Source organism: Kogia breviceps, chromosome 9 (assembly GCF_026419965.1).
Source record: "Kogia breviceps isolate mKogBre1 chromosome 9, mKogBre1 haplotype 1, whole genome shotgun sequence".
Classification (NCBI taxonomy): Eukaryota; Metazoa; Chordata; class Mammalia; order Artiodactyla; family Physeteridae; genus Kogia; species Kogia breviceps.
Window position 1 is genome coordinate 6,511,040 of NC_081318.1, and position 15,006 is coordinate 6,526,045.

Sequence of the window (15,006 nt, forward strand, 5' to 3'; positions counted from 1 at the left end):
CTTGCATTCTCGACATTTCCTTGTCCCCTGTTAACGTACTCAGTTTGATGGCCAAGTCTGGTCGGCCAGGAGCCTGGCTGCACCTCTTGGATGGCTGCCGAAGAGTGGGAGCCTGTCACTTCTTAAAGCCACTGCTGTGATCCTCGCCTACCCCCTGGTTATCCTCCCCGGACCGGGAGGTGGATAATGCACATGTGGTACCAAGATTCCAGAATTAGTTCATGGCCAGTCCAAATGCCCTCTCTGTTATGGCCAGTTATGTAGAGAACAGCCCTGCGAGCCGACAGTACGTTCTCCATTCATGCCTTCGCGAGTTGGAGATGGTTCTGTTACTTCAACTACGGACAAGGTGCGACTAATCTACAGAATTAAAATAACCCACTAATGCAACACCCCGGCGCTTCTTTCCTTGTTAATAAGAGGCCTGTTGTAGTTTTCGGCGGTGCTCTTTCTGGCAAACGTGTTGCTTGCTCTTCCGACTCAGAATGGAGCCTGAGACAACCCAGGAGGTTTGGGAACAGGAGCTGAAGGCACGTTCTTAGAGGTCCTGGAGGAGGAGAAACGGGCCCCGAGGAGGGGGCAGGAAGAAGTAAGGCAAGTGAATAATATGCAATAAGACGTGAATGCTGGGCTTTGGAGAAGACACTCCCTGCAGCGAGGCAGGCGTCTGGCCCCTCTGTAACCTGCCATCACTCCCAGTCCTCCCCAGGTGCACCTGTCTGGACGCTGAATTTGGCCCCAGTGGTGCATACAGCGGGACCGCGGAGGAACCTCGGGTCGGGAGGGGATCTCGGGCTCGGGGCGGCGTCGTGGCGGGGGTGGGAGGGGGTGGGGGGGCGCCGCGGCGCCGCGACGCAGCGGCGCCACCTAGCGCCCAGCCGGCGGCGGTGCCGCGAAAGCTCAGCTCTTTCTCCCCAAAGCAGCAAAGATGCGGAGCCCAGAAGGAACCGGTCTTCAGCGCCTGGGAAGCCTTGGCGAAACGAGGGCATGGAGATGGTGAGGAAAAGAAGCATAGGGACAGCCTGAGCCCCCTTTATTTTTAAATTTGACATATACCCTTGATTTCGTATGTATTCTTATAAGATATGGTTATGCGGCGCCGCAGATTTCAAAATAATGCTTTTCTCTCTTTCCTTGGTCGGGTCTTCCTTATTTTTAGTAAAATAGTAATTGCTGAATCACATAGATGCAGTGTTTTGTTCTTCTGATCCAGCTCTTGCATGTAGGAAGTTGAGACTTGGTGAAATATTCCCATCACGGATTTGCTCATGCCATATCCTTTTGTTTGTTTTTTTATTTTAAATTTCCACCAGTTTTATTGACATATAATTGACATATAACATTGTATGAGCTTTAGCTGTACCACATAATGATTTGATACATGTACGTGTTGCAAAATGCTCACCACAACAAGCCCAGTTAACTTCCATCACCTCACATAGTTACATTTTTTTTTTCTTGTGATGAGGGCTTTTAAGAATTACCCTCCTAGCAACTTTCAGGTAGAGTGTAGAGGTTTATATCAATATATAAGTTTGAACTTATTAAATGTATTATTCAGATAATCTATATCTCTGCTTATTTTTCATCTGCTTGACCTGTCAGTTTCTGAGAGTTATGTACTAAGTATGTTTCTTCCTGCACTTGAGCTCATCTTGTCAGGTGCACACATGTTGTATCTCCTTCATCTCTTGTTTCTTTTATCAAGATGTATCATCCTCTTTCAAGCATACACAGAAGTAGAGAAAAGAATAAAACAAACCCTCCTGAATCCAGGTTCAACAACGCGTGGTTAATCTCATTTCATTGACACCCCACGAACTCATCCACATTCCTTCTACTTGATTATTTTGAAGTCAGTGACAGACATCATATCATTTTCTTAGTAAATACGTTAGCACCTATCTATAAAAGATAAGGAATTCTTATTAAAACATAACCACAATACCATCATCACTCCTAAAAAATTTATAATAATTTCTTAGTATCGTTAAATATTCCCAATTGTCTCATGAACACTTTGATTCTCTTTGCTCAGATTAGGATCCTAATAAGATTCATACATTATGATTAGTTGATATGCATCCAGTGTCCTTTTTTTTTTTTTTTTTTGCGGGCCTCTCACTGTTGTGGCCTCTCCCATTGCGGAGCACAGGCTCCGGACGCGCAGGCGCAGCGGCCATGGCTCACGGGCCCAGCCGCTCCGCGGCATGTGGGATCTTCCCGGACCGGGACACGAACCCGCGTCCCCTGCATCGGCAGGCGGGCTCTCGACCACTGCGCCACCAGGGCAGCCCCTAGGGATTTTATGAATACATATATTCCTCTCTTACACGAAGATTAGCGTGCTATCTCTATATTGTTCTATACCTATTTTCTTACTTAGTATATCCTGAAGATCTTTCCCCATCAGTATAGAGAATGTCCCTGTTCATTCGTTTCTTTTACAATCACCTAAAATTGCACTGGGTGGACACTCCATAGTTTATTCAGATCTAGAGGCTCTCTCCTGTAGAAGGATATTTGGGTCGTTTCCAGACTTTGCCAGGACAAACAGTACTGCAGTTAATTACTGTGTACATCTATTTTTCCTGTGTCTGTAGGTAGATCTCCACGGTAACTCTGAGAAATCGGGTCAGCGTGTCAAAGGGGTAAAGGTGTTGGCAATCGCGCTCGATTTTTCCGTAGCGTCTTCCTGCGGTTGCGCTACTTTGCATATGCCTGTCAGTCACCCAGAAGGGTCCCCCACAGACCCCCCCGAGAGGGAGCCGTCAGCCTCAGATTCTCTAAACTGATCTGATAGGTCAACCTAGTATTTCAGTGAGCGTCCCTGCCTTAGTGATGGAGGTCTTCTCTGGGGTGGAGGCCAAGGCCTAGTGTTTCTCATCTGTGTGTGTCCCCCACGCCCGGCCTGGTGTATGGCCTCATCTGCTATGCCTTCTGCAGGAAGCAGCATAGGAGCTGAGCCCTGAGGGGTTTACTCTCTGTGCCTGGGGTAGCGGGGGTGGGGTGGGGGGGGGCAGTCGGGCTTCAGGTGGGAGTTAGTGGGGGGAGGGGACCTTCACACAGGCCTGTAGGTTCCATTGTAGCTAAAAGGGGGAGGCATCAGGCAGCCCCCGTCCTCCTCAGGGATCCAGCGCTGGACATAGGTGGAGCCGTTTTCCAGAGGCCACGCGACCACGAGGTCTCTGGATGCCAGGGACGGGTCCTCTGGGAAGAAGTTGAAGGGCCGGAGCAGGAAGCCCACGGAGTTCCCGGGCGTGGCCGTGTTGGGGACGTCCTCGGAGTGGGGGATGTGCAGGAAACCCAGTGTGACCCAGGCCACCAGGTCCTGCGGGAGAGGGGGTGGGCGGTGTTGAGCATGCTCACAGGGGAAGGGGGTGGGCCACCCCCCTCGGCCCCATGTTCAAGGGAGGGGCTAATCCAGTGACCGCAGAGCTCGCTCTCCAAGCAGCGAGCCGGCCCTCACCACCCTGAGACCGGGCACAGATCTTGGGACTGAGCCGGGGTCTGGTCTCAGGGTGGGGCTGGAAGAGGGCAGAGCTGGTACCTCGTCTTCTATGTTCTCATTGTTGTGAAGAAACTCCTCAAAGACCACAGGTGGGTCCCAGGGGTCGTTCTGGTTGTAGATACTACTGCTGCACAGTTCAGACTCCCGGTATTTGGTCACTGCCAGGGGGTACCTGTCCGGGCACAGAAGAAGGTAGCCTCCAGCCCCTCCCCGGGAACATCTTCAGGGTCCACGGTGGGGGAAGGTGACTGCCCTCCCTTGGATGCGGGATCACCCCCTGGGGGTCAGCCAGACGCACTGTCAACAGAGGCTCCAGGGCTCCGCGGGGGCTCCGTACTTCCCCTCCCCAAACCCAGAGCCACGTGACCGAGAAAGTACACGCGTGCGCGCGCGCACACACGCACACGCACACGCACGCCTAGATACACCACAGCACAGACTCAGAATCTCATGGACGGACACACGCGGCCACAGGGAAACACAGGGACACTGAGAGGCGCCTCCAGCCCTCCCGGGCCGCCCTCACCTGGCCCAGGTGACGGCCCTCTCCTCCTCCCAGCCCGGGGGCAGCACTTGGTCAGCCATGGAGTGGATCTGCAGTCGGTAGCTGCGCTTGTGGCCCCAGGGGTTCTCCTGGGGGCTGGTAAAGAGCAGGTACTTGGGCAGAGTCTGTCTGAAGCGGAAGGCCGCCTGACGCTCCGAGGAGAACCTCGTCTCCTGGAGAGTCGGCTGGACCAGGCGGTGTCTCGGGCTCCAGGGGTTGGTGATGTTTTCTAGCTTCATCTGCAGGGTCTGGAAGCTATTCTTGGTGCCTGAGTGTGTGCAGGGAAGGAGGAGAATCAGGCGCCCTGCCCGCAAGCGTCCTCACTCGCCCTGGGCCCTCCTTCCCGACCACACCCAACAACAAACCGCGGGGGCCGTGAAGAGGATGTCAGGGGCGTGCACTGAGCCAGCCGCGGTGGAGGGAAGGGACCGAGGAGCTAGAAGACAGCTGCAGGGATTCCACCGTGATTCCGGACAGCTCCTCTTGAGGGCAGAGCTCTGTGTCTGTTTGCTGAGGCCGTGGCCCCAGCAAAGGGCAGCTGGCCTCTCCCCAGGGGAAGGGACTATGTCAGTGCCCTCTGGGCTCAGGGGCGAGAGGGCCGGAGTGAGAAGAAGCCGACCACCTGGTCATGGGGGGCTCCTCTGACGTGTGATCTGACGTCAGGCCAAATCCTGTCATTACGCCCTCGTCATCTTTTAAGGGGGACACCACTCACTCAAGAGACACAAGGAGTATTCCCGATGTCACCGCATCCACTCAGAGCACCGGGCAGCGGCGTTTCTTATACTCCTTGGTATCATCACCTCCCCCGTCCTGTGCACACCTTTCTATCCGGTCCGTCCCCCTGGGGGGTCAATGCAGCATCAGGGGAACAGCTGGCCCTATTCACGTTCACCAGTTTGCAGGGGCACACAGATTTCTAGCACTGCAGGCTCCACGCGTGCAGGCTGGGTAACCTCTCCCGGTATCGCGCTTCCGGGGGGGGGGGGTCTAGGCACCATCTCGCATGAGTGTAAGTTATCGCTCGGATGCGAACATCTGGCCCGGAGGGTGGTTCCGAGCCCGAGTCCTACCTGCCACGTCCAGGTCCACGCGGTAATGCACTAGGTGTGTGTGTACGTTGCCCGTCAGGTGTGTGTGCAGGCGGGACCCGTGGCGCAGCCCCTCGGGGGTGTAGAAGGTGGCGTGGACATAGCCGGTGGCGTGCATCTTGGCCTCCATCACCCCATTGGGGTAGAAGAGGAAGTCCCAGATATAGTCGTAATTGTAGACCGTCGAAGTGGTCCTCAGCACCAGCACCTGGCCCTTGAGGCCCGCATAGAAGTTGAAGCCGTCGCTGAAGTTGGAGTCAAAGTGCCGCCAGATGGGCACCCCCGTAGGCATCTCAAAGAGACAGAGGGCTCGGGGGTAGAGGACAGGACCGTCGGTGTCGTAGTAGTGGAGGGCGTCTAGGAAGGTGGCCGTCTCCGGGCAGTCGATGCCAGGGGCCAGCTCCTGAGTGACGCTGCCCAAGCCCCAGCCGACGTCCATGTACTTGGTCTGCATACCCGCGGGTGTGTGTCCTCCGTACAGCGCCACGGCCTCCTGCACGCTCACCTCGTAGGCTATACGCTCACCTCCGAAGTGCACGTCCAGGACCTGCAGCCCCGAGGATGAGCGCAGCCGGAAGGCGAAGCTCCAGCCCCCGTAGAGCACGGCGTTGCCCTCCAGTCTGTAGCGGGGGCCCTCGGGCTGCACCAGGCGGGGGCCGTTCGTGTTGATGGCGAAGTCGCCACGCGGCTGGTAGAAGGAGAAGAGGGCTGCCTCTGGTAGGTTCTCTCCGTCCTTGCCCTTGGCGAGCGGGTCTTCCAGGACGACCGCGTCCACCTCTCCGGCCTCATACTTCTGAGCCAGCTCTGCGGGGCTGCGGTAGAACTTCCCGTTGTACCAGACCCGCTCCACCGTCCAGTCCTGGGGGTTCATGCTTGCGTGATCCACCAGGAGCTCCAGCCCGGTGGGGTGCAAGAAGTAGCCTTTCACATGGCGCTGCAAGATGAGCCAAGAGCGCCGCTGGCCGGAGGCCAAGCCACGGGGCGCCACATCCGTGAACGTCAGGCACCGCTCCTGGCAGTTTCCGAACGTGAAGCCCGTGGTGCGACGGAAAAACTGGTGCAGGGGCTTGCTGACCTCCTCCAGGGTGTGGCTCAGGAGGGTATACTCCGCCTTGGAGACGGGCCTGGAGGCCCAGGAGGCCTGGTGCCCGGGCTTGTGGAGCAGGTGTCGCATGTAATGGGGCCTGGGCAGCGGTCCCACAGCAAACTCGGTGATGTTGGGGTGCTCCTGGGCTCCGAAGAAGATGACAGCGCGCGCTTCCCGAACAGGAGGCCGGTGGCCTTTATCCAGGAATTTCAGCACGTGTTGCTTCTTGGGCAGCAACATCTCAATGAGGAACACGGAGTTCTTGGCCATGGTCAACGTGCTGGATGGCTGCAGCCTCAGCTCCTCCTGGGACCAAAGGAAGCTGTGCACGGCCTTCAGCTCTTGGGCGCTCAGGTCTGCAAACACCCTGCCTTTGCTGCCGGGGGTCTGTGGGGGGCCCTCTGCCGCGGCCAACGTCTGTAGCACCAGGATGGCAGCACCCGCCCAGGCGAGGGCCAGGGTCCTCTGCCCCATGGTCTGGAATGCAGTGGAATAGATGAACTTAGTTTTATGGGAGGAAACGGGTTTCTACCAGGTCGGGCCTTGGACTACGATGTCCCCGGGCCTCGTGTTTTTCCCACAGACTCACTTCCTGGCGCGTCCCCGCCCAGCTCGAGGCAGCCCTCGGTGGCCGCAGGGGACCCACGCAGCCGCCAACTGCTCTGGTCTCTGCTGCCCGTCGATTTTAATTCTGCTCTCTCCTCCCGGCTCCGTAAACCTCTTTCGGTCCCGTGCATTTTCTTACTTGTGCAAACTCCTTTTCCCCTTCTCTGTGCGTTATCTCTGCGGGGCAGCTCTTATCTCTCCAGCTTTAGGTCACTCAGAGATGCACAGTGTCCCTCAAATGCCACAAAATGCTTATTGGGCCATGGGTATTGACGGCAAAACTGCATTTTTGATACAACACGATATTTTTTTATGTAGATAAAATCTGAAATTTAGTGTAGAAGTTCAAAGATTTGGCTCTGGAGCCAGGCTGCCAGATTTCGAGTGCTAGTACATCTCACCATTGGGAACAGCTGTGTGACCTTGGCTCCTTGCTTAAACTCTCTGGGCCTCCATTCACCCAACGGTGAAATGGAAATAAATGGAAAAATCGCTTGGACAATAAGGATAAAGTGTTTAGAACAAAGCCTGCCTCCCGGGGAGCGCTCAAGAAATGCGAGCTACTCTTCTTTTTAAAGTTAACCATGAGGATATACTCTCTGATGCCAGAATAGTTAACCTTCTGAGCCCCGGAGAGAGGTTTGACTGGTTAGGCTACAGACCTGCGCCTACCCAGCTGAGGGGGAGGACGGGCTGCTGGCCCCGCCCAGGCTTCTTTAGCCCCTCCAGTGGGGCCCTCCGGCTGCGGCCATCCAAGGCCAAGGCCACGAGGAGGGCACTCAGGGAGCCGTCATCCCGGGGGGCAATTCAGGGAGATGCTCTCTCCCCTTCCATTTTGAGGGGACGATCCCCTCCCCTCTGGTTCCTCATCTTGTTCCCTACCCGCCCCGCCCACCCTGCACTGGTGGGAAGGACCAAGGAAGGACTCACGCGATCTCCTCTCCAGCCTGAAGGGGTGCGGGCGCTGTAGGGGCTGCTAGGTGAATCCAGAGCCAGCAGAAGGGTATGTGGTGAGCTCCTGCTCTACTATTAAATTTTGCTCGAGCCTCTTTTTTTTTTTTTTTAACTAGACTTTACTGAGAGAAGTTCTAGGTTCACAGCAAAACTGAGAGAAATGTACAGAGATCCCATATAGCTCCCCCCCAACCCCCACCTCCGCGTAACTTTGCCGCTATCAACTTCCCCCACCTGAGTGATACGTTTGTTACAATGTAGCGCTGTGAACCTGCAATGACACATCATTATCACCCAAAGTCCATAGCTTCCATTAGGGTTCACTCTTGGTGTTGTACATTCTATGGGTTTTGACAAATGTGTAAGGACAAGCATCCGTCATTATAGTACCGTACAGAGCAGTTTCACTGCTCAAAATCCTCTCTACTTCCAACTAGTTATCCTTCTCCCCTTCCTTCCCCTGCAAATCCTGGCAACCACTGATCTTTTCACTGTCTCCATAGTCTTGCCTTTTGCAGAACGCCACGCCGTCAGGACCATACAGGATGCAGTCTTTTCAGACTAGCCTCTTGGACTCAGTAATATGCATTGAAGTCCCTCCATGTCTTTTAGAGTGCAAGTCCGCCATTTTCTTATAATCTCTGATGAAATAAAATTTATATTTTAAGGCAGGACAAGAAAAAATTAAACATAAAATTCTGTCTCTGTGTTCGTTTGGGCCTCCCTCCCTCATGTGCAAAGTGCATCTGCATTACACGTTAACCAGAGCCCCCCAGAGATGGGAATGCCTGCAGCACCGTAAAGAATAATTGTTTTTTCTCTCTTCGGATGCTAGCGACGTAACTTCTTAGAAGAACAGTGTTCTTTCCCGGCTCTGCAGGGGCTCGTGGTGACTGGCTGCCTGCTCTGTCCGTGCTTACCTGCACTAGCATCCTTGGTGAACTTTATGTAAAATATCAGTACGTCGTTTTGATGAAAGATCCTTTTGTCTTGAAAAGGTATATGACGGTGCCTTCAACTTCTAACAGGTGGAACAGTTCTCAGAGCTTTTTGAGAATCTGCTTCCCAGGTTATAACCCTCAGTTTGGCTCAAATAAAATTCCCCTTTTTTCTTCTTAACTTGATAGTTAAATGAATTTTCTTGGTGTAGTTGGCAGGACGTCAGAGACACCCACCAGAGGACAACTGGAGTCTACACCGAACTGGAGCTTGGTACCAGCACGGGCGCTTTGAGCCCCACCCGCTTCTTCGTATTCTTCAGGTGCTTTGGTGAGTTCTCGCGATATCTGGACATCATTGCTTTCAATGACGTCTTGAATTTTACCGGAGCTGTTTCTCTTGGGACTCGGATCCCAAGGGAGTACCAGTACATTTGCTAGCCAGGGACCTGGGGGGACTTTGGAGTGAACTGGTTGGTTGTCCTTGTTTTAAAATTTGGCTTAAATTGGAAAGATTACGTACATATGGTCTGAACAAACTGTTTGCTCGTGAAATGAAGACTAAGCCCTCTCGGTTCCAGAGGAAAAGGAACGCCTGCTCCTGGTCACAAGGTGTCCTCAGGCCCCTGAGAACCTAGAGGAAGCGTCTCGGGATCAGTCCTTGTGACGTGTAATGATCCCACAGAGGGTCCCACTGCAATCATTAAATAAATTCTGCTTGCAGGGGAGGCGTAGCAAAGGCTGATCACCTAGTGCCCCAAGCCCCCACGGCAGGTTTCCATTGGCAGAGAGAAGAACCAAGACAACGAAGAGAGTCAAACTGACCCAGGGGTAACTCCTTGGGGAGCTGGCCTCAGACGGGGCACACATTCCGTCCTACATGCTGCCCTCAGAAAGTTCTTCAGACCGTATCTGAATGAGGCTACCGAATAATGAGAGACCGGGCCTCAAAGGCCAAACAACTCCCAGACCGGCGGCCACTCCCCACTCCCCGGAACTCTGGCTGACTTCGTGTCCAAATGGAACAAAGCCAATGTTTGCAAGCACTTATCTTAACGCTTAAATGGCCAGGATGGAGCTTTGTTGACATTCTAGAGAAAGCCACCTTGATAAAAACACATTTTCGAAATTCTGACCCCAAGAGAATAAAAGTGCTCCTAGAAGAATGCTTGAAGTTATAACTCTTACTGGGTCCTTGAAATGTAAACACAGCTCAGATCACCTGAGACTACAGCCTCAGCTCAATGAGAAGAACTTGAAACTGAAAGGAAGAAGAAAAAGGGAAAGATGTTTTTCAAGCAGGAAAATTATGGTATCTCTGTCTGTGCCTGTCTGGATATATGTATGTCTGTGTGTATGTTACAAATATGATATGGCCCTACCTCCAGAGAGATGAATGGGATAAGAGCTTTTGGGTGAACTCTCTAAGAATAATATGTTTTATGGTATGTCTACCTAAGACAAATTCTCCAGATTTTTGGCAACCTGAAACTTCAAAGTTCTGCTAAATTAAATTAAATGATGGAAATTCATTGCATGTCTAGATTATTTTTAATAAGATAAATACTGAAACATTCATTGCTAAAGAAGTCTATGTTTACCTACTCTTTTTTTTTGGTACGCGGGCTTCTCACCGCTGTGGCCTCTCCCGTTGCAGAGCACAGGCTCCCGACGCGCAGGCTCAGCGGCCACGGCTCACGGGCCCAGCCGCTCCGCGGCACGTGGGATCTTCCCGGACCGGGGCACGAACCCGCGTCCCCCACATCGGCAGGCGGACTCTCAACCACTGCGCCACCAGGGAAGCCCTCAGCTGAGTCTCTTTTAAACTCTCACCACACTCAGCACAATTCTGTAAGCCAGCTAACTTCTTATGAAGTTGTTGTTTGCTGGTCCTAACACTACCTTGGTTTGATGTAATAGCATTAACCTTGCAACTTTGCTTCCAGAAGCACAGGAAGAAAACAACCATTACTGTATCTTGTTAACAGATTATCTTCTTGCTCCCAGGAATGACTTCTAAGAAGCCGCTATTGATAAAGCTGACCTAATTTAATTTATAGACGGGTCCTACTTATGGGATGAACGGGATATTACTGAGCCAGGTATGCAATAACGTCCACAATGGACATAATTGAAAACTTTTTTTTACCAGAAACAAAGTCAGCACAACAAGCCAAATTAATCTCTAGCTTGTCAACTAGCTAAGCCCAGGTAACAAATATTTATACTGACAGTTGCTATGCTTTGGGAGTGACATACAACTTTGGAATGCTATGAAAACAGTGAGGTTTTAAACCTCTTCAGGACAACTTATAAAAAAATAGAAAACAGGTTGAAGAGTTATTAATCATTATACAACTGCCAAAACAGTTAGCAATTATTAAAACAACACGGCATTCCAAATCGGACACTGCAGAAGCTAAAGGAAATCAGCTTGCTGATGCTGCAGCCAAATGGGAAGCTTTAAATATTTGTCCTGTCCAGCTTCCAGAATGTCCACTGCTGTCTGTTAACCCTGTAACTCAATAAAAGATTTCTTTCTACAGGCTCAAGAAATCACCACTAAAGGAGAGAAACAGATATGGCCACAAACAGGGGGAATTTTGACCCCTCCACATACATATGGTTTAGACCTGATAAAACAAAATGAAACCTATAGTGTCTATTGAAGTCCAATGGCTATTACTCCAACATGTACGTTCTTTAACCCGTTGGGCGTCTGAAAAAAGGTTTTTATGGGGAAAACAATACTTTGGAAAATTTCACCCATAGTGGTGCAGAGGAAATATATTATATTATTGACAGGGACTTATTGAGACAATTAAAAAAATTGGTAACTACTTTTACAGCAAGCTGCCAGGAGATGAAAAGGATCATGGATTACAACCTAGAGATTTTATTTATTGGAAAGGACATCAGATAAAAGATTCTTTGCAGCCATGATGGGAAGAACCTTATCAAGTATCAATATTATTAACTAATCCATGCACAGCCAAACTGAAAGACACTAATTCGTGGACTCACACCTCTCATCTTAAAAAGACCCCTCCACTTGAATGGACTTTGATCCCTGTTTTCTGTCACCTGGCTTCAACTAAGGCAAGCATCACCGAGCTAGGATGAGAAGAGGACAAGAGTAGCAAACAACTGATCCAAGAGTCGAAACCAGGCCTGTAAGACCCATCCCACCAGTTCAATTGTACTGTTTACCAAAAGCCTGTCTATCAAAATTAAAAGTTATTGTTTTATTTCTAGCTATGTTTTTGCCCCAAAGTTATAGGGTAGGAAGAAAACTCTTTAGTAACACGGTCACAAAATATAGTTACTAGGGGCGATTTAGCTGCTGTTGGATTTGTCATCCAATTCCTAAGTCAACACAAGGACGAGACAACCCCACATAATTTTTGTCACTGACTCTTCAGATGTTTCTATAATCTATAAAAACTCTCCCCATTGGCATATACCTCCATATTGGTTCACTACATTCAATTAGTTTACTCAGTTCTGAAGTTTCTATGATGAGAAAGTGATGCTGAAAAATCAAATGGCACTTGATTTTTAAAACTGCTTTGCAGGGGAAAACTTATGCTATAATCCAGACAACGTTGAGCTTTCATACCAGATGAGTCCTCTAATATAACCATCTAATGACTCACATAAGAAATAAGATTTCTGCACTGGGGAATTCCTTTTCTAGTCTAAATGAAATCTTGAATAAATGGTTCAGTTCTGGGGATTCATAGCTTAAATCTCTGCTTCTGACTTTGTTATTGTTGTTGGCCATATTGATTGTGTTCTATATCATTTATAGAGTAATAATCTCTTGTACCTCTCGATGTATATTCAAAACTCCACCTAAAATACTGATGTCTAAATGACTTGAAACTACTGATCATATCTATAGCTCTATATAAAATAGTGGGCACGCACAATTCACATACAGAGTAAAATTGGCATAAGTCTTATTGGACAACCTAGAGTTGACTATCAGTCCATGCCAAGCATTCTACTAGCCTAATCCCCTTAAAGGAAGGACAGAACTGGGCTGTTAAGACAGGACATTGGGGGGCATGGTGGATCCAGAGCAGATAAGCAACCATCCTGGCATTGGGGGACCAAATATTTGATCACCTAATGCTTTCTATTGAAAGATTAATGATCAAAGGGGGGAAATAATGAAATAAAATTTACACTCTAAGGTAGGACAAGAAAAAATTAAACATAGAATTTTCTCTCTGTGTTTGTTTGGGTCTCCCTCCTTCCCTCCTTAATATGCAGTGTGCATCTGCATTACACATTAAGCAGAGCTCCTCAAAGATGGGAGTGCCTGCTGGACCTTAAAGATCAACTTTTCCCCTTTCTTCTGATGCTAGCAATGTAACCGCTTAAAAGAATAGTGTTCTTTCCCAGCTCTGCAGGGGGTCATGGTGACTTGCTGCCTGCCCTATATGTGCTTACTTGGACTATGCATCCTTGGTGAACTTTATGTAAAATATCAGTATGTCATTTTGATGTATGATCCTTTTGTCTTGAAAATGTATATGACTGTGCCCTCAACTTATAACTGGCAGAACAGCTCTCACAGCTTTCTGAGAATCTGCTCCCTGAGTTCTAATCCTCAGTTTGACTTGAATGAAATTCTCCTTTTTCCTTCTTAACTTGGTAGTTAACTGAACTTTCATCAACACTTCTTATCCCCAAATTGCTTTCTGCTCTGCTAAGGAGGGAGATGAGGAAGAGACCTGCGGTCCTTTAACCTGAACTTGGCTGTTCCTTTAACCTTTCCTTTTCCCAGTACCATCCTCTTGTCCAGCGTCCAAATGGGCAGTGGGTGAGGTGGACAATGGCAATGAAGCCATGGGAGAAGGGTGAACTTAGCGGCCAGTGAGACCTCCATGCTGGGAGATGTGAAACACACCCTCTCCTCCCCACTGCTCGTCTCCAGCACCCGAAGAACAGCAGCCCCCTCCTCACTGCGCATTTCCCATCTTGCCCCCGGGCAGCTAGTGCCCTGGAGTGACACCTTCTGGGCTCTTGCCCCTCCGTCTTGTGTCTTTGTTTCTCTTGACCCTTAACTCCATGTCCATCTTCCCTTGCTTCCCTCCTTCCCAGCCAACCCCTGCTTGACTCTCCCTGAATATCCCATCAGTACATACCTGTGTGCTCTGCTCTGGGCTCACCTCTGCTGCCAGACTTTGTCTCTGACTCCTTGAACTTTATGGCTCTATTGGTCCCGCCCTGGAGGGAGGGACAGGGTGAGGCATGAGCTGACCTACAGCTCAGGAGGCTCCACAATGGGCAAAGGGAATGGTACAAGGAAGTGCATGGCTCTGGCTGCTGCAGCCCAAAAGGTGCCTGTTACCCCAAGTACCTAAGTTTGGAAACTGCCCAGTCCTTCACCACTTTAGCAGCTGGGTTCACTTCTGTTTTCCCCAACAACACCTGTGCCCTAGATCTGCTTCCCTATCATCCTCCTGCTGCAGGGACACCTTTCACAAGAGTTGTCTGTGTTTTCTCTGTTATGATCTGTGCTGTGCCAAGGTCCATTAAAGTAGGTGATGAGTTTCAGAGGCCGGAGATAAGGACAAGGAGAAACTTACTAGCAAGTAGTCTCACCTGAAGCAGATATACGGACAAAGGCAGAAGCTGGTAGAGACTGACACCAAAACCAAAAACAGAGAATTTTTTTTTTTTTTTTTTTTGGTGCTAGGCGGGCCTCTCACTGTTGTGGCCCCTCCCGTTGCGAAGCACAGGCTCCGGACGCACAGGCTCAGCGGCCACGGCTCACGGGCCCAGCCGCTCCGTGGCACGTGGGATCCTCCCAGACCGGGGCACGAACCCGCGTCCCCTGCATCGGCAGGCGGACTCTCAACCACTGCGCCACCAGGGAAGCCCCCAAAACAGAGAATTTAACCCGTGTGTAAATGGAGAATCAGAGACAGAATAGTTTGGGAGAGAGAAGCCACTGAGCTGAGACTCCAGAAGAAGTCACATTAGCCGTCTCTGAGACCCTGACAGGATTCAGGAAGGAGGGAGGAGTTGGCTGGGAAGAAAGTCTATCAGGATGGCTGAGGCTGCGGCCCAGAGAAGGGAAAAGGGAAAGGGAAGTGCGGGTGGTGTGGGGCAGGTACCTGTGCCAGGAGGGGACATAGTACTAGAGTGGCTTAGTTAGATGGCAGGGGCAAAAATGGGCAGGGAGGATGCTCTTGGTCAAAGGGAAAGAATAGTCAGGAACATTGTGTGGCTTGAGAGAACCAAGAGGTCATTTTTCCCTT

General features: G+C 50.6%; 1 protein-coding gene across 1 annotated transcript; it reads right to left on the reverse strand.

Moving 5' to 3' along the window:
- Positions 1-1,251: 1,251 nt before the first annotated feature.
- AOC1 (amine oxidase copper containing 1) lies at positions 1,252-13,936 on the reverse strand. The gene is made up of 5 exons (XM_059073437.2): positions 13,888-13,936; positions 5,129-6,710; positions 4,038-4,323; positions 3,551-3,683; positions 1,252-3,331 (listed from the first exon to the last, which is right to left on the reverse strand). The coding sequence occupies exons 2-5, from the start codon at positions 6,705-6,707 to the stop codon at positions 3,062-3,064; spliced, it is 2,268 nt and encodes a 755-aa protein (XP_058929420.1). The 5' UTR covers positions 6,708-6,710; positions 13,888-13,936; the 3' UTR covers positions 1,252-3,061.
- Positions 13,937-15,006: the final 1,070 nt, after the last annotated feature.

What these genes read in the sequence shown, in the direction of transcription:
- AOC1 (XM_059073437.2), bottom strand. Translation starts at nt 6,707, where the DNA reads ATGGGGCAGAGGACCCTGGCCCTCGCCTGGGCGGGTGCTGCCATCCTG. An exon ending in CGTGGACCTGGACGTGGCAG is followed by an intron (nt 4,324 to 5,128) that starts GTAGGACTCGGG and finishes GCACACACTCAG; the next exon opens with GCACCAAGAATAGCTTCCAG. An exon ending in ATGAGAACATAGAAGACGAG is followed by an intron (nt 3,332 to 3,550) that starts GTACCAGCTCTG and finishes CCTCTCCCGCAG; the next exon opens with GACCTGGTGGCCTGGGTCAC.